This window comes from Pelobates fuscus, chromosome 7 (assembly GCF_036172605.1).
Source record: "Pelobates fuscus isolate aPelFus1 chromosome 7, aPelFus1.pri, whole genome shotgun sequence".
Taxonomy (NCBI): domain Eukaryota; kingdom Metazoa; phylum Chordata; class Amphibia; order Anura; family Pelobatidae; genus Pelobates; species Pelobates fuscus.
The window spans coordinates 48,188,157-48,207,732 of record NC_086323.1 but is presented as its reverse complement, the minus strand read 5'-3'; the positions used below and the strand labels follow the sequence as shown (position 1 = coordinate 48,207,732).

At 40.7% G+C, this 19,576-nt stretch overlaps 1 protein-coding gene across 2 annotated transcripts in view; it reads left to right on the top strand.

Annotated features, from left to right (window-relative positions):
* The window catches only part of RABGAP1L (RAB GTPase activating protein 1 like), a 342,839-nt gene that overhangs the window by 260,519 nt on the left and 62,744 nt on the right, over positions 1–19,576 (top strand). Inside the window, exon 1 of one of the 2 annotated variants that reach the window (XM_063428177.1) lies at positions 16,161–16,721. The exons of the other annotated variant lie outside the window; for it this stretch is intronic. Within the exon in view, the coding sequence (XP_063284247.1) occupies positions 16,554–16,721 (168 nt within the window). The 5' untranslated portion in view covers positions 16,161–16,553. Of the gene's footprint in view, positions 1–16,160; positions 16,722–19,576 lie in introns of those variants that run through there. 2 annotated transcript variants of the gene reach the window in all.

Sequence of the window (19,576 nt, the reverse complement as noted above, 5' to 3'; positions counted from 1 at the left end):
GTTTCTGAGCAGTGGAAGGACAGGAGGCAAAGCTATTGGGTGATGGATACTGGACTTTGGCGTTAAACTGTACGTATTAAGACGACACCAGGGACATCCTGGTACCATAACAACTTCATTCAAATCAAGTTGCTATGTAGCAGGAGTGTTCCATGAAAGGTAAAAATTCTAACAAGGCAGAAGTGGGTCTTATTAATTGACTAATTAACCCTGAATAAGAAACAGAGGTAGCAGCACCATAACAAAGCAGATAAAAACACAAATATTAGCTCTACTCACTAATTCCCATCACTGTTGGGCAGCTCAGTGGATATGGTATTCAGCCCCAGTTTAGTATCAAAATTTAAAAAATGTAAATCTGATAATACATTGTCACTTGTACACATTCCAATTATATAAACGTACATCACTATTGGAGTATATTTTTCTTTTACTCTCTGTATTTACTGGAGCAATACAAAATCCAAAGTGTTTCTACATTTAAGATCTACACATATCCTTAGAGGGGGATTATACTATCCGTGCTCAATTCAGCAGAGCTCTTAGTAATACACTCACATGTTCTAAAGCTATCACCAGCACATGTATATTTAACTTTATTTGTACTGATTTACACTATTATTTGTTTCTATTTTTTGCTTTTGAGGTTACTTACATTAACAGTATCTTGTAAGGTACCGTATATACTTGAGTATAAGTAGAGTTTTTCAGCACATTTTTTGTCAATGTCTGTATTATGGTATTATGGCATTATGTATTATGGTCCTGTTGGGGGCTGGCAGGAAGCTGTTACTTACCTTTCCTGCTGCTCCTGTCAGCTCCCTTCTCTCACCTCTGGTCCGTGCAGCTCCCTTCTCCTCCAGTGTAAGTCTTGCAAGAGAGATTTACACTGGAGAAGAAGGGAGCTGCACGGACCGGAGATGAGAGAAGAGAGCTGACAGGAGCTGCAGGAAAGGTAAGTAACAGCTCACTGCCAGCCCCCTCCTACACAGCCCATCCACTGGACCACCAGGGAATGACAGCCCCCCTCCCTGGCCAGCTAACAAGCAGTGGGGGGGACGAAAAAAAATATAAATAATAATAAAATAATATTAAAAAAAATAATAATAATAAAATAACAAATAATAATATAACAAAAAAAAGTATTAAAATAATAATACTTATTTACCAGTAGCTGCTGCATTTCCCATCCTAGTCTTATACTCGAGTCAATAAGTTTTCCCAGTTTTTGGGGGTAAAATTAGGGGTCTCGACTTATATTTAGGTTGATTTATACTCGATTATATACGGTATATATCTCACGCTTGCATTTTGTTATATCTAGTGCGGTGTCTCTTTTGAGCTACTTTCTAAGGCATTAAACCATTTCTTAACTTGGGTCCACCAGTCTCCCTGTCTCCAATATAATCTACCAAGCACTGGAAGTTACTCAGCAGAAACTTCAGTTATCTCTCCTTAGCTAAGCCCTTCAATGGAAAAACTTCTGTCTCTTAGGAGATTGTAGTTGCTGTTGGGAGTGGCATCTGGCGGACCCAGGTATGGCTTCTTAAAGGGTCTCTACATTCACCATAACAATTATAGCTTAATGTAGTTGTTCTGGCGACCTGCAGGCATTTTCATGTAAACACTGCCTTTTCAAAGAAAAGGCAGTGTTTACATTGCTGCCTAGTAACACCTCCAGATGGCTACTAGAGGTGCTTCCTGGGTCAGTGTTGCACAACGTTCAGCACAGATGTATAGAGTCTCCAAGCTCTGCATGGAGACGCTGAGCTTTCCACATAGAGATGATTGATTCAATGGATTTCTATGAGGAGATGCTGACTGGTCAGTGCTGTGTTTGATTACCCCCACCTCGCCTCCTTAGCTGAGATCATCAGCCAACCTATTGAAAAGTGTTCATTTAATTAGTAATTATTTTCTTAAATGAAAATAATTATCTGTATTGATTGCATTTGAGTTTTGGGTATATTCACAACATTGTTATTTGAGTAAGTGTTCTTATAACATATATTATGCCCAATGTGTTCACAGTGCTTAGGCAGCTAAGAAGGGAATTAAAAAAACAAATAAACAAAAACTCATGATATATGTAATTATATTTATTTTTTTATAGCTGCATTGTTCAGTGCTTTAAAAAAATAGCCTTTGTAACCTAGACATTTCCTTTAAGGTTAACACAAATGCTGGCATCATTACTTTATTACCTGCACCTCTGCTTCTACATGGGCATCTTCATGTAAATCAGACAACTAAGTGCTTTGCAGCCTATAGAGCTATGTCTACATATGATGTAAAAAATTTCATTTCATATATTTCATTATCACAGGCAGCACTTCAGCCATTCTGTCTATTCTATCTTTGCAGCACATGCAAAAACCTTTGTTTGCAATGTGTTCCTGCAGCCAAGAGGAAAGGAAACCCTTATCTGCCAGCACAATGGGGGGAGGTAAACCAAGGCAAATGCATTTATTCAGCCAGTTATTGGCCTGCTCACTGTCATGCACAGACCCTTTAAATAGAATTAAACTGTATCAATTAATCTGAGCACAGAGGTGGAAAAATGGCTGAGCAGGTGTATATTCGACATTCCATCTAAACCACACACGCATACACTTGCGCGCTGGATTCAGAAAGATATGACCATTCATATTTAACTTTGAAAAGGATATTTTATATGGTAATATTGTAGCAAATATATAGTGTAAATATATTATGGTTCAAAATTGTGCATATCCCTTTAAGCCTAATTGACAGTTGCTGGCTCGTCTGCCTTGTTCCTCACATTCTCTACCCAACTGATGCCTGGCTACACATAGGGGATTTTCCAAATAGTGTCTCTCCTTCTTTGAATTGCAATTGCCTTCACCATAGGCTCTTAATGATGTACCTTGCATCTGATGCTGCTCAGACAGAGGTGATTTATCCATCCTGACTCAGCAATCAGTGCTTAGATGTTTTCTCTCACTTTGGAGAGCAGTTATGAGGAAAATGTTCACAATCGGGACAGTCTCTTTGGAACCCAATACTTTCTGCTGATGCATTCGTTTTTGGATTTTATTTTCTTATTATTATTAATTTTAAACAGCCAACTTGTAGGCTTTGCTGTTGATCGCTTTCCTTCTTCTTGGTCAGTCATCTAATTTTGTTGGATTGGATTCCTCATCAGCCAGTGGGCATCTACAATTAACAAATGACAAAAACTTAGTGACTTGCCCACTTACCATAAAATGAATGAGTCTCATCAAATCAGCTCAGAATGTAAAAAAATAAATTGTGGCGCAATGGACTAGAGTTCATTATACCCTCCTTTAAGCACACCTATGCATGCGCGGCCCACTCCCAAGGCCTTCCACCCAAACTACAGTGTACCAAGCAAAGTGTTACCACCCATGACGGCTAGCAGGCTAACTTTATACCTCACAGAATGCCTCAGTGAAGCCACTGACTACCAGCGTTACCGCATTAAAACCAAAGAGGCACTACAAGACCTAAAGCCAGATCCCTAGATAGAAGTAGACTACCACACCGCTCCAAGTCCAAATTAGGGAATCCTAGTTACTAATACCAAAAAAAAAAAAGAGTGGAATAACGCAAAGAGACCCTGAGTAACCCGCTAATGTACCATGCTTGTAGTTGACATGTTTTGATGTGTTTCATGTGTCATGCTGTTTTACAGCGATCGCTCGCAAAAAATAAAGAATTTAATAAATTTAAAAAAATAATTAATTGTGCTTTGTAGTAGAGATTTTAACACTGACCGCAGGTATTCCAGAATGAATCTGATGGATAAATACAATTGGTAGAATATTTTACTATAGTGTATGGTGAAAATGATCTGGAATGGTAGAGAATTAGGATTCAGCAGTACTTTTAGAAGATGGTGCCACTCAGGACAGTAAGCTAATAACGCTCCAGGTTTCAAATGTTAGACACAACCCAAGCCTGCGGCTGCCAAGTGACTAGCATTGGCACTGATTGTCATAAGTCAATTCACGTCCACCCTGGCAGAGACAAGTTGGTTCAGATAATAGCCAATATATCTCACATCGCATATGGAGATCAGAGTGGCAATGTAAAAGCTGGAACAGAACTTGTGCCAAGTGTGAAATGTTAAAACTAAAATATATACATTTAACTGATCCAGTGAGTGCTTTCTCAGATGACTGTGTATCTGCTTGGCTGGGCTTAGCACCCCGGCATTTGAGATACAGGAGTCACTGAGTGCAGGATGCCAGGATTTTATGTACATATACACACACACACTTCCAATGGGCTGTCAGGCCCTTGTTCTCCAGCCTCCTTACCTCTCATTCCCACGCCCCGTCTCCATCTCTCTTCATGTCGGAGTGCGTTTTCCTGCTCATTGTGGCTAACCAGTTCGCTGCCTGACCGCATGTCTCCAGCAGCAAGTGGTGCCGAATTACATACTTGGCACCGCGGATCAGAAAAGGCCATCTCCACTCTGTCATGACAACAGGTGGGATCCTAGGTGCATGCTCTCCGGAGCAATGCCTTCTTAAAGGGACAGAAGGCAAACCTAATTAACCCCTTAAGGACATATGACATGTGTGACATGTCATGATTTCCTTTTATTCCAGAAGTTTGGTCCTTAAGGGGTTAAAGTGGTTTATTTAGGAGGCCGAGCTGACCTTTGCCTCTTTTCCATATTTAAATTCCACTGCTCCAAAGACTCGGGTGCTCAGTTATACTGTGAACCTGTTTGTGTTTACACTTTTAGTGACTTCTCTGTTAAATTCCTGGTACTTGACCCTTGCCTGATTTTCTGTCTATGACCCTGTGCCACCTAACCTGACCTTTGGCTTTTCTGACTAGTCTTCCTTTAAGCCTATTTGTACTGCGAACCTGATTTTGTGCTTATGGCCCTTTTCGGTTTCATCTACTAAACTGTGTCCTAGTAGGGGCTCAGGCGCTCAACCTCTCGCAGTTTCTATTTGCCATGGTGCAGATGCAAACAACCACAAAGAGCACGCTGGACTTTTTGGATGGTAAATGTCTCTTTATTGATAATGCATTATGCAAACAAAACAAAGTCGATGTCTCAATCCTATAAGCAGGCTTTTATTAAGACACATGTATGCAATCAAACAACATGTAAATAGACGTAGGAAAATGAAGGAGAGAGGTGCATTGCCAAAAAGGAACCCACGATGTTACTTGTGTAAGGACAACAGACATGAATGACGGTCACCATGGTAGCCCGAGTGTTTATTACCCCATATTCAAAACCTAGGAAAAAAGGAAAAATGGAGTGAAGTAGAAAAGATCACTCACAAAAATGTGGGTGGTCCTTCCTCCAAATGGAGAACCTCTTAAAGAGTTTATTGTTATATGGCCGAAATAATAAAAATAAAAATTATACAAATCAAATAAACAAAGAGTGCACACCCAAGTGGTAAACCATAGTGATGAACCTTAAAGTGTAGGAAGATAAGTTACTAATCTCAGTTTCCTATATCAGAGGATCCCATGTACATCAGGTATATAGCCTTAAATGAATCAGGGAATAAGTGGGTGCCTCTGATACAAACGGATAGTACTCTGGTCTGAGGGGGTAGAGTGCCTTAAGAAGGTAGCACAGGGGTAAAGATCACATTGTATCTTTAACTCTCAAGTGTAGCTACTACATAATACATACAGCTACACCAGAAAGAGCATTTGATACATAGACCTGCATCCAAATATAAGTGAGAGGGAGATGTCTCCTCTCCAAATAGTACAATGTTCAAAATCAATTCGTACTTCAGTTATAGGGGGGAGGCTCAGTGTGTGTAGAAACCAAGTGGATAAACCTTAAGGGTGGCAGTCACACTACCCGTGATAAGAGCGGTGCATCTCACTACTACCTTCTAAATACTGCCGCTCACCTATCTCGAGTAATGGCGGTTAGCAGTCACTGTGATCCCCCTTAACATGCACGGTCTAAGTCTGATCTAATTCCCTGCTGCTTCAAGGCAGCCTAACTTCGTAGTCCCCGCTAGGTTACTAGTAGTAAATACCGGAACCTACAACCCCCAGACGGGACAGACCTCCCAATCAACACATAATTGTGGTAAAAGAAATCGCATTGGCAAACTTGCGCTCTGTAATAGCTAGGGGGCACCAGTGCTGACTAGTTCAATACTGTAGCCTCTCTCCTTTTCACCATATTCAAAACCTACTAGTGATCTAGACAATAGAAACAAGGGGGTCATCCCACAGAGTGAGTAACAAACACCCAGGAAAGACCGAAATAAGATTCAGAGGAGGACGTTAGTATCATGAAGGAATCTGAAGTCACAGGGTAGCTTTTTTTATCATCAGGATAGTGCACATCAATCAGCACTGCATTCATATTCAGCAATGTGTAACATTTAATTTATTTAACCATCTCAATGTGATAAATTGCTACAATGTATCAATTGCATTAGCAATCCCACTGTAAAAAGCCACAGTAGTGGAATGAATCAGTCCTTAAAGAAATCGCCCATATGATACATAAGATGGAGGAATCACCTAATGCAAAGGGCAATAATGTAAACTATGTGACAACCTGCAATCCTAAGCAATGTCAGTATTCAGGCAGAGATACATAATGAAAAACCATAGTCATCAGTATTACTGGTTGTTAAACATTTGGGAAAGAAACATAAGGGGTTAATTTCATTCACTCCCTTAGGGGCCAGATCCAATGTGATTCCTTACGCAGGTTCAGTGGGCTTGTTATCATCATCTAGTATACATATAATCTGTGCATTGCTTGAAATCACCAGCAAGTGTATGGATCAGAAAAAGTACTTACATGAAGTTTAATTCTAGTTTAACTTCACAGTAAATATAGGCCTCTAATACGCTTTCCATATTATTCAAAAATGTTAGAAACGTTTCTACAGATGTATGTGGGAATTTTTGTAGATAAATTATTTGGTTTCTTTTTTTTTTATTCCAAATGTTTTTATTTTGTTTTAAATTTGTATTACAAAGCAGTTTGAGAAGGGTTACAGGAGATACAGAGTGCATGAGTAACATATTATAACATGGTATCAGTTAGTTTACAGAGCATGTGATCGTTTGGGCTGAAGGAGCCTGTGTAGTTTGGCTACTCAACGAGTTGATCACCACGTTACGGCATGTGATGGTAGCACCATATTTATACCATGAACAGTGTTCCAATAATAGTTGCGTGATTCAGATCCGTCTATTTTTGTAGTAGGGTGTGGACATTTTCACGGTAGTGGGTAGTTTTGGCGTTCCATTGGGGTGTATGATTTGGGTGTTATTTTGGGGGTGGGTAAGTATATCTGGTAGGTGTCTCGTGTCACATTACTTGTCGTGTGGGGTTTCCTCAGTTGAACGGGTGTTCAGTTGTGTATCTTACTTGGTAGTGACTCGTATCAGATCTCGGCGTGTAGGTCTAGTAGGGAGGGTCTGTCGCTTGGGCTTCGGGTATGAGGTTCGAAGCCTAGCTGTTAATGATGCTAACCGGGGAAGGTGAGATTAGTGGGCGGCAGAGGGTCGTGTGTCGGGGTGTATCTGCGCTCGGAGCTGTCTGGTAAGTGGGGAGGGGAGCTAGGGTTGCTGTCTTATTGGTCATTGTAGTGTGAGTAATGGGGGGGATGCCCCTGGTGGGCTGTCTCGCGTGTGTCTTTGTCGTGTGTCTTGGCCACGTCCCATTCGGATGCCTGGGGTTGTGGTGCACGACGTCCGTTCTGTGTCTGGGGGGGTGGTTTGTACGTTTCTGCTGGGTTGTGAGCGGGCAGGGTCGCCCGGGTGGGGGGAGGGGGAGGGAGGAATGATGGGGCCAGAAGATGTGGATGGTTCCAGGGCAAACGGGGTGGGTGGTGTAGAGGGAGGTAGGGGTGGGTTAGGTAAGGTTCAGCTCAGGTCCCGGTCCAGCTCCCCCGGCTCCGACACGGGTGGAGAGCCCCCCCTCTGCTCCTGAGGGTTGTTGGTCTCCTCCCGGCGCTGTGGTAGAGGCGAGCCATCGTAGCCAGTGGTACCAGGTGTCGTGGTAGCGTTGTATGCGTCCCGCCGCTGAGAGGATGAGCTCCTCTATTCTTCTGATGTCTTCCACTCTGGTCATCCACTCACTTAGCATGTTTTTTTTCCAGTGTCCCGGGATGAGGATAAATTATTTGGAATTTTTTCTAACTTTATGAAATCTTTCGGAAACTTATTAAATTGGAGCCAATAGGGGGCCTGACTGTCATGGAGGGAAGACGTACCTCGCTGTAGCTCTCTCCTGATCTGAGCTAAGACAGCTACAATAGGCACCACTCGGAGCCTCCCCACTTAGGGCAAAAACAAGCAAGGAACATGTCGGAGGGCCGCGGGAATGACCCAAGATGGCGGAGACCCGCGAGCGGACATGAGGCACAACAAGCCCCTCTATCAGGCCTGGACCAGATATTTGCAAACTTCTGGCTTAGACTTGAGCACAGGCTGAGGCAGGGGAATCCGCTACCACCCACCTCAAAACACGTACCATACCACCCACCGCCCGACCCGCAACGACTAACAGCACCCCTGAGGAGGCTCAAAAACACAAGAAATTGGCGGAGGTCAAACAGACAACCAACCCAAACAAGGTGGCAAAACGACGAGCACCAACAAACCGCAACACGGGCTGCAAGCCACGGGCACCCCCTGCTATGAAGACAACTGTACCACAGCCTACTGACTCACCCCAATGACACCCATCACACCCACAGGCTCACCGCACGGACACTCGACGACATGGGAATCCGTGGCAGGGACCGACACAACCACACCGAGGCATTGGTTGAAGACTCCAGAGCACACTGCATACCTGGGTGACCGACCACAGTACGTTACACCGGGCCGGGACACAGAGAAAACGCATCTTCCTGCCGGCAAGCACAAAGATGGACTTACACTCTAAAGTAACGCTCACTGCCTGAACCATTATTCAGGTTCCTAATTTACTATTATTGCATAGCCTTTATTCTACTATGCTATACTAGAAAGCTCTAGGGCTATTCTAATTGCATTAGATACACAGGCATGTCAAGCCACTGACGCTTAACCTCGGGCTGCATAGCGATTATCAATGTCTACAGCTACTTGCCTACAGATATATTTCCCTATACATACCAACATCATAAAACGGTGCAGTTATTTTCAGATAGCCAAAATGTTGTGTTATATGTGGTGAAAGGCTTGGGGAAGGCTGGAGGGGCACTCCATACCTACTTGTACTCTCTTACTGGCAGGGTTTAACCCAAGTCAAGCTTGATCATTACTATGAAAACTGTGAACTGTCGTGTTTTAAGCCCAAACAATAGCGTGTAAAAAGTTTGCCTGTTTTATTATCTTCTACTTTTCTTAACACGAGACCTGCCTAGTTCATTAGACATACCTATGTAACTAATATAACCTTAAAAAGATGTGCAGGTTCTCAGAGCCACTGCTCTACATGTCTATGTTTCCATATTATTCTACGCTGTTGTGGCGCGCATGACTATGTTTTGTACTCACCTGCACAACAAAAATAAAGAATTTAAAAAAAAAATAAAAATTGGAGCCAATACATACCATTGTCTTTAAATCTATCTGTAAAAATGGCTATGTATAGGACACATGGCTACCCATTTAGACTGGAAAAAAGAAGATTTAGTCTAAGGCAAAGGAAAGGGTTCATTACAGTAAGAACGGGGAATTCTCTGCCTGAAGAGGTGGCTTATCTTTGCAGATTTTTAAACGGGAACTGGATGAATTAATGGGAAAAATAACATAATATTAATGGATAGAATATTTCACGTGTGAGGTAACAGCTTTTTGATCCAAGGAGAGATCAAACTGTGATTCTGGGGTCAATAATGATTTTTTTGCAGTGCTTTTCTGTGATATGTATTGAAATATGTATAATGGATTATATGCACAATCTCTTTGAGCCATAAGCACTGTAAAATACTGATCATCCACAATATTAAAACCACCTGTCTAATAACATGTAGATCACCCTCATGCTGAAAAAAAACAGCTGTGTTGCATTGATTTGTTGATCCAGATTTGTTGATCCAGGACATTCCACATTTGCCCAATTGGATTGAGATCTTTGGAATTTGGAGGAGAAGACAACACCTTGAACTCTTTGTCATGTTCTTCAAACAATTCATGAACACTTTTTGTAGCTTGGCATTATACTGCTGAAAGAGGCCACTGCCATTAGGAAACACCATTGCTGTAAAGGAATGCACTCGGTCTGCAAAAATCTCTAGGTTGGTGGTATGTGTCAAAGTAACATTCACATAATTGCCAGGACCCAAAGTTTCCCAGCAGAAGATTGCCCAGATCATAACACTGCCTCCGCCAACCTGCATTCTTTCGATACTGCATCCTGTTGCCATTTCTTACCCAAGTAAACAATGCACACTCACCTGGCCATTCACATGATCTAAAAGAATCACCAGATCCATCCGACCAGGCAGCTTTCTTCCATTGCTTCATGGTCCTGGTTTGACACTCATGCCCCCCTTGAAGGTGCTTTCAGTAGTGAACTGGGGTTATCATGGACACTGTGACCAGTCTGTGGCTATGCAGCCCCATATGCAGCAAACTGTGATGCACTGTGTGTTCTGACACCTTTTTCATAATGGCTAGCATGGAGTATTTCAGCAATTTGAGCTACAGTAGATTTTCTCTGTGATTGGATGAAATAGGCAAACTTTTGATTCCCATGTGATCAAAAAACCTTGGGCAACCATGACCCCGATCCACCGGTTGTCCTTCCTTGAATCACTTTTAGTTGGTACTAACCATTAAAAACGGGAACACCCCACAAGACTTGACATTTTGGAGATGCTCTGACCCAATTGTCTAGCCATTGCTATTTGGTCTTAGTCAAAGTCACTCAGATCTTTTCATTTGCCCATTTTCCTGCTTCTAAAACATGAGAATCAAGAATTACCTGTTCAGTTGCTGCCAAGATATGCCACCCCTTGACAAGTGCTATTTTAACGATATAATCACTGTTACGTACTTAACCTGTCCGTGGTTTTAATGTTGTGGCTGATCAGTGTATATTGTAGCAGTTATAGTGCTTTGAGCATCTCTGTAAGTCTAGGTCTGTCTTGAAACCTAGAAATACAAAGTGGTTCAATGATAGTCAATGTAACAGACAGCATACTAATTTTAAAATAGTAACGGTATTAAATATGTAATCTATGATTAGCATACGTGTCCAATCTTTTTGCGGTTTTCATAAATATATCTTTTTCTGATTGAAGAGAGAGACATCATATTTTGCTTGTGTTTGCAAGTGTTTAATGCCATAGAGGTGTATTAATAGTTGTGAATCTTCCATTAACAGGGTAAACATGGCTGTCTCTTAAAAATAAATACACTTCTTTGCTGTCAGCCTGACGTACACTTGGGATATATAATACCAGTGAGAGCAAAAGAAACTGGGACAAGAAAAAGGAAATGGCAGAGTAGAGATGTATAAAATAAAAGAAAGAAGGAACAGGAGATTGGGACACTAATGGGGTTATTCATTTAATTGAGCACTGTGGAAACATGTCAAGGGAATTACATTTGCTGGAAGAATAGCAGAGTTCAAAAAATGGTTCCCTTTATTTAACCAATACATTACAAATTCCTTTGTAATTCTCCAAACACAAATAAATATGGTACACAAACATATATATAAAGAGAGATATCCTTATATACAAACTCTGGATAAGATTGTAAATAATTTAGAAACAGAAATTAAATCTCACTCATAAAATCTGTTAGCCCCAGGCAAGATCAACCCCTTGTGTGCGACGGATCATAGAAATGTGCAGCAACTTTCCTGGAAGGACTCACCACTACCAGAACGAACCCTAACATTCTTTATTGTATTCACATGAACTTACAAAGACAGCAAGGGCTGCAAATGGCTGCTTTCGCCAACTTCAAAAGTCCTCAGTTCACTTCCTTTGCAGCCAGCAAAGCATAGTTTCCACTATGTGTTTTTAATTAAAATCTTTTAAATGTCGGCTTAATTTTACAGTGTGTGTTGTAGTTTTTGAAATATTAAGATATTAGACAGAGCTCTGGATCTCAAACAGCCCATAAATGGTACCTTCCTCTAAGAATTCTGTTGCTCAGCTTGCCCCATAAATTGTAAGGAAGCATGCTGTCTCTGTGTGCTGAACTGGCATTCAGCTGACACTTTTTTTCTTAATGCACAATTTATTTTTGCTTTGCCTAATAATGGGTAGCCAGTAGGCTGCTCTCCATGTGTTGTTCTCACAATTCCCACAATGCTTTGCACCAGCATCATTGGGGTTATAGTTCTAAAACTGTTTGGCTCTGCCTATTCGTAAATAAACACTAATGATTATCCTTCTTTCACCCTTTAATATTGTTTCTCTACAAGGTGATCTTTGGATGAAAGTTTGTTTTGTTAATTAGCTTTTCTTAATTGGATTACTGTTGTTTGTGCAGTAGGCATTTGCAATGATTCGTGTGTGTGTATATCTATGTATATATTTTTTTTTATAAAAATGTTTATTTTTGCTCCTGAAAGTGCAGCATAATACTCTGAGCCAGCATAGGCTACATGTATTTACAGCATCCTGTTAACCTGTAATACTGGTTGACATCTGCAAGATGTGATCCCTGAGATTCTGCTGTTCGTGGTCATTTGCCATCTCGTGTTCCAAGTGCCATGATTTGATTATAATGCTACAGGGTGTACATATAAATGGGAGCCAACGTGTTATCGCAGCGTGCTTCAAAACTAGGTTGTACATGTCAAGCTAATGAGCTGAGCAGCTGTGATAAATCACCTTCTCTCCTGGTGTCCGGTAATCGTTCTCTGCAAAGATAATCACATGGAACTGACTTGTTTTAAGATAAATGTCAGTGTTCTAAAAGGACATGGAACTTGTGTAACTTTCACACAATAATGTGTCGAAGCCAGGGGTTTTAGCCCCCTTTGTTGAGACCGACAATTCTGTCCCATTCCATTTATAGCTAGTCCTCAATATATTTTAGTCCTCAGGCAATCTCTTTCTGTAAATTGTTTGTTAGTGACGCCACCTTTACCACTAGAGGAAAGCCCTCTATTACCCTGGGCTTAGTATTAGGGATATACTAAGATTATAATGGGTTACAATTGAAGAGTGAGTCACTGAGCTGATTTACCAATTTACAAACTAGTGATGGAGCTAATTATACATTTAAAGTTTTGGCCAGTAAGCTAATTTTACGATTACATAATGAGTAACCAAACTATTGGTAGGACATTATTTGGAGTCCTGTTTACAATGGTTATGAAAAACTAGCATTATTTTAACCTTTAGAAAGTTTTTGTAAATAAACAGTATGCTTACAACTATAGAAAGGTTGTAAGCTTACTTAAACCAGTAAGGACAGAACTTATAACCAGGGCCTGATTACCCGTCTTGCTGCCCAAGGCTAGCATCCTAAATGCACCCCTCACCATAAATATATAGTTTGGGGGGTGATTGATTGGTGAAGGTTTCTAGGTTGGGGGTTGGATGATAAGTGGGACAGAGCTGAGAGGGTGTGTGTATGGATGGATCTGTATGTGTGTATGTGTGTGGAGGCTGCTTGTGGTGTTGTACGTTTGTGGAAATGCTGCCTGTGGAGTTGCATGTCGGGATGGCTGCTTGTTGTGTTGCATTTAGGGCACTAAGGGAGATTCTGGGCTTTAGTGGGGGGTAGTGGCTATAATGGGGTTATTGGGAGCTGTTGTGGGAGGTTAGGGACTATTGTGGGATGGATATTGGGTATAGTGAGGGAAAAGGGGGTGTAGTGGGGGAAAGGAACTATTTTGGGTTGGATAGTGGTTATAGTGGAGTGACAGGAGATATAGTAGGCTAAAAGAGGCTGTAGTGGGAGGATATGGGCTATTGTGCGGTGGATGCTGTAGTGAGGAGATAGGGGCTATACTGCAGTGGCAGGAGCTATAGTCGAGCGACAGGGGCTGTAGTGGAGTGATGGGGCTGTGGTGGGGTGACAGGTAATACTGGGGGTGCTGTGATAGGGTGACATGGCCAGTATAAAAGTTTCTTTGCCCTCCTCCCCGAGGCTTACCTTGGACCAGGGAGGGGGGGGAACCTGCTTCCCTGGTCAGATGGTGGGGGGGGGTGGTGCAGACAACAACATATGGCTGGCACTGGGAAAGTTTTCAGAGCGTTGCCATGGTAACCTATAATAATACAGGCGAGGGAGAGCCCTGCAGGGGCCAGTCGTGGAAATCTCCTCTGTTGGCCTCAGCCACACACAGGAGGAGAATGTGCTAGCTGGTGAAGGAAGCTTGGATCTCCCCTCTGGCCATGCCGCCCCTCTCCTGCCTGCTGCTCCAAGGCCATTGCTTATAATATTGATTGACAGAGACCTAAGACGGAGGCGCCCGCGTGTGGATTTATATCTAATTTTATTTTCACACTTCACATATACATGTTTTGTAAATATAATATTTTAAATACTGCTATTTTCCTTTTAATACAGAGACTATATGCCCATGTAAACGCTTAAGGACCCTCTCAGGTGCACAAGCATTTTCTGTTATCTGCATGGGCTTTGCTTATTAGAGGAATGCTTAACGGATTCCTGTTGTTCCCAGGGAAGTGTGGAAAGCAGGACACAAATAAGGGATGATAATGATGTAAGCCTAAACATTTATATATGGTACATCTTACTAGTGTTGATCTTTTTTAATGCACTGTGATGATAGAAAATAAAATGAAAAACAAGATCTTAACTCACTTTTTAATTTTCTGCAAAATCCTCATGAATTGCAACTTGTTCAGTGATGTCTCCCAAGACCAGGAGAAGCCAGACACATTTAAAACCAATCCAATTAAAACCAATCCATTAGAAGGGACTTGAATATTCTTTAATGGAAGTGCTGTGAATATGCAATAGAAGTGCTAGAGATATTATTTAAATCCCTTCTGTGCCAAGGATGATATAATATGCAGGTGAAAATCACTTTTCGTTTGAAAGTTATAAATCAGTGTTCAGACCCCAGCTTGTATTATTTATTATTTATTTATCAAATATTTTACCAGGATGGATACATTGAGATTTCTCTCATTTTCAAGTATGTCCTGGGTCCACAAAACATTGCATTGTTACAATAGGATACAATAATACAAAAATACAATACACAAACAATATAAATATATATATATATATATATATATATATATGTATATTATTATTATTTTTTAAATATATATATATATATATATTTTACATTTATTCTTAAAAAAAAGATTAAATAAAACCAAAAACACAGTTGAAGCTAATAACAGCCATGTGCCAGGTTTTATTAAGGTGCAGAGAAATAGTACAATTTGTGTCTAGCATGTCCAGTTACAGTTTCTACCCCAACTATACACAGAGAAACACTTATTGGATTGCAATTCCAGTATCAAACAGGAGAGGGTGCTAGAGATTTATTGTTTAGCATTTTATATTGCTCAACCAGCTGAGTTTAATTTCAGGGATATACCTCAACCCGAAATGATCTTTAGAAATGGCAACCTCCATTTATCTAGCAGAAAAGCATCCCTCGTGTGTCCTTAGTCAGCTGTTTGTATACCAGATCTTTATCTTAACATGCTGATTTGTGTTTGCCATTTCTTACAGCGGGCATGTCTGTGAATGTATAAGCTTGCATGTTTAACCTATTCCTTTACAGCTGCTGCAGACCGTATGTCCGGTAATGCTCGGCCAGATCAATACAAGGCTGGCCATTATCGTGGCGACTGCACTTGTAGAAAAACACTTTTATACACTGCTCAACAGCTGAAACGTACAAGGCAAACATTACTAGTGTAATGCATTAAAAACATAATATTTTGGATGGGTGCTAATTAGATTAAGATGCTGTCATTGCCTCTCTAAGTTATGGCTTCCTTGCAATGCCTACGTAATGAGAGATATAACCATTAACACAGATGTCAAAGAACGTGCTAAGAAGAATAAATGGATTGATGCCAAAGAAGGAAACAGCAAAAAAGAGAGTGTCAAATAAATTGGGGTGGGTGATGTGGAATACACACAATTCTATTGGTTTCTGATTACAGCATCCTCTACAAAGCATCCTCCCTCGTTCCCTGGTCATTCACCTCCCTTTCTCCTCCCACTCTCATTACTGATTCATGATGAGAGGCAGCAGCAGCAGTCCTGTTAAATGCAGTGATCTCATCTCTTGCCGCTGCAGCTCAGCCCAGCACATAGATACAGCAGCTGGGCCCAGCCGGCTTCCTTGCATGCTCACTCTCTCTTCCTTCTCACTGACACTGGCAGGCTTATTTTGAGGCTGACACTGACATTATTTATTTTGTTTCTACATACGGTTCCCCAATGGTTCTCTGGTTTTCTTCCTCCGAAGAATGTTTTTCGTGTGCAGTGAGACAGCTTGGAATAGCATACTCTAGATGCCCAAGACTGGCACACACCACCATCCAATTCTATGCACCATCTCTCTCCGTAATCCTGCTGGCATTCCTTTCCATATCTTTACACTGATAAAGTGGTGTCTTGCCGAGAGACTCCATTAGCATCTTATGGAGGAAAGTATTCCTTTTACATCCACAGCCCCCAAGCTTTCCCCTCCCGTGAAAAAGTCACAAGAAATCCAAGATGAGAAGAGCAACTTTGTCAACGAGTACGCCTGTCGCGTTCTGGAGCTTCTGGGCATGGGGCATCGTTTGTTCGTACCCCGACTCTTGGCGGTGAGAGACTTGTTGCATCGTCATTCTTCCCTAATAGTGACTGCATGTTGTCATTTTGCATGGATTTATCATATATGTGTTGTGTGTGTGTGTGTGTGTGTGTGTGTGTGTATATATATATATATATATATATATATATATATATATACAGCAGTAAACCAGCTCTGTCATATGGGCCACGTTGATGGTCTTGTTCGGTGAACTGTCTGTTTTGAGGTTACATCTGGTCATTATCATGAATGGATGTATTCTCTCATTCCGAACATTGGGGTAGAATGTTAGAAACCTGTAGAACAGTTAGCTTACTGTATCTCACTTACTAAAACTTCTGTAACCAAGGGTTCCAGGCAGGTGACGTGCATTACTGAATGAACGCATATACAAGTCACTCAGTATATCCATTATTATAATGAAATCACCTGTTCACAACTAAAGATCGTTTCAACTCGTGGTCCCATGTGAGCTCTCGGATAACAAACTGTTCACCACGACAGTATCCATTCCCATTTGTTTTTGTCCATTTTGGCACTTGTTGAGAGCTATCCTTTTAAATGTCATTCATTTCCAGTGGTTGCTTTTCAGTTTAGTTGCATCGTTCTTGCTAATCTTGTATCCCATACTGTTAAAGAAAATAAATTAAGAAGAAGTCTGGGCCTATAGTATGGCTGTCTAAATAAGAATACCTGAGAAAAAGGACATATTGTTACTCTGTAGAAGATTTTTGTGTTGATACAATGTTCGTATTGGTCAGTGTTGTCTAAAGTTCAGCACTAGAGCTGTTGTGGACCCCTTTCCCATGAAGCATCATTTAAATAATTGTCAACAAGAGGTATAGTTCAAAAAGCTTATCTATCTCCATTATATGTTACTTGGTATCTTAGCATTAAAGATAAAAAAAACAAGTGTTTTAGTAAACACTGGATAGTTTTGTAAAAATATTCTTTTTTTTTTTGTATTGACCACGTTTGTGGACAGTGAGGCTTTCCCAGATATAAGACAGAAAACACAGAATACTGTAAAATTCTATGCTGGAAGCATCTCTTGGTCCACAGAGAATATCATTTTAAAAGGTATTCAAAAAGAAAACCCAAAAAGGTCATGTAAGGACTCTGATATTGATATATATAATTTAATCACCTTCAGAACATTATGTGCTTTCTATCTCAGCTTGTAGGTTTATATCGAACACCTGAAGCGATGGGCATTTTATACATATTCTGAAATGTAGGGTTTGTGGAGATTTCCGATAACCAAGGTGTTGAGAACTATCTCCATAAGGTCAAATGATAGAACTTTCTAATGGATTATACTTTTTGGTTTTATCTTTTAAAATGTTTTTAATAATCTAATACAGCCTGAAGTGTAGTCTTCTGCTTGAGTTCATGTTGTTTGCATGTTATGACCGATAAAAAAGCGAAATATTAATTGGAGATGTTTAATATTTGAAATGCTAGTTCCTGTGCACTACAACTTCTGTGTTGCTTAAAGGAAAACTATAGCGTTAGGAATACAAATCTTGCATTAAGGTGAGCATTCGAGGCCTGATGTTCATGTGTGCTGTGTACGCATTCAAGCTTCCTTGTAGGAATGCATTGAATCAATGCTTCCCTATTGGGGACTTCTGTGTCATGTGTAGAGGAAGCGCCTCTCGTGGATGTCAGTTTGACTCGAGATGGACTTAACCCTTCAATGTAAAAATTGCAGTTTCTAAAAATGCAATGTCTTAAACTGCAGGGTTAAAAAGGCAGGACCACTGCACTCACACCAACTCATTGAGATTATGTGGACTGGGTGACTATAGCGTCCCTTTAACTGTAACTGAGTTGGAGTGCAGCGTTGGTACAGTGCCAGATTTGTCTATTGATAATAATATTTAGAAATCTCTCTATGTGCTGGGTTTGCCATTTACAGCCCTTGGTATTATTGAATTGCAATTCACATAATCCTCATGCAGACTCTGGGGAGAGTTGTATATATCTGCTAAAGTGAATCTGGATTTAAATGATTATCAATCACCTACTATCACATATAAAAGGCTTCTAATCATAATTTGTACAATCAAGTATCTTAAAAGTATGTCAGTCTTGAATAACAGGAGAAATGTTGCCATACGTAGCAATACATTTGGAATTGCTATCTAGGTAGTTTAAATCATTGACTCATTTTGGGTGGGAGCGTTTAATCTTCTTTTAGTGATAAGACTGACATAGACCATTGATATAAACAAACACATTTTTTAGGGACACTATAGTCACCAAAACAACTTTAATGAAGCAGTTTTGGTGTTTAGATCAGACCTATTTAGTTTCACTGCTCAATTATCTTCCATTTAGGAGTGAAATCACTTTTGTTTCTGTTTAGGCAGCCCTACCCACACCTCCCCTGACTGTGACTGACACAGCCTGCATGAATTAAACAGAATTTGCAATAAAGGAAGTGTAAACATTAGATGACTCTTTACAGGAAGTATTTAGGAAGGCTATGCAAGGACGTGTGACTAGGGCTGCATTAACAAAGTGATTTAACGCCTAAATGGCAGGGAATTGAGCAGTGAGACTGTAGGGGCATGATCTTTACATTGAAACTGCTTCATTAAGGTAAAGTTGATTTGGTGGCTATAGCGTCCCTTTACCATTTTTTTATGAAATGATATTTTCCTTCGCTTGGATATGACTAGTTTCTCAAGGCTTAGAAACCGTAGATATTGTAGGAATTTTAAACTTGGTCCTAAAACTAAGACATTCCTGTGGTAGAGCCACCAGCCCTATAACCAGATTTCCAATTCACACTGTGTAGACATTAGAATTTTAGGGCCTGCCTGCACTGTAACCATCCACAACAGAGGGTTATTGTCA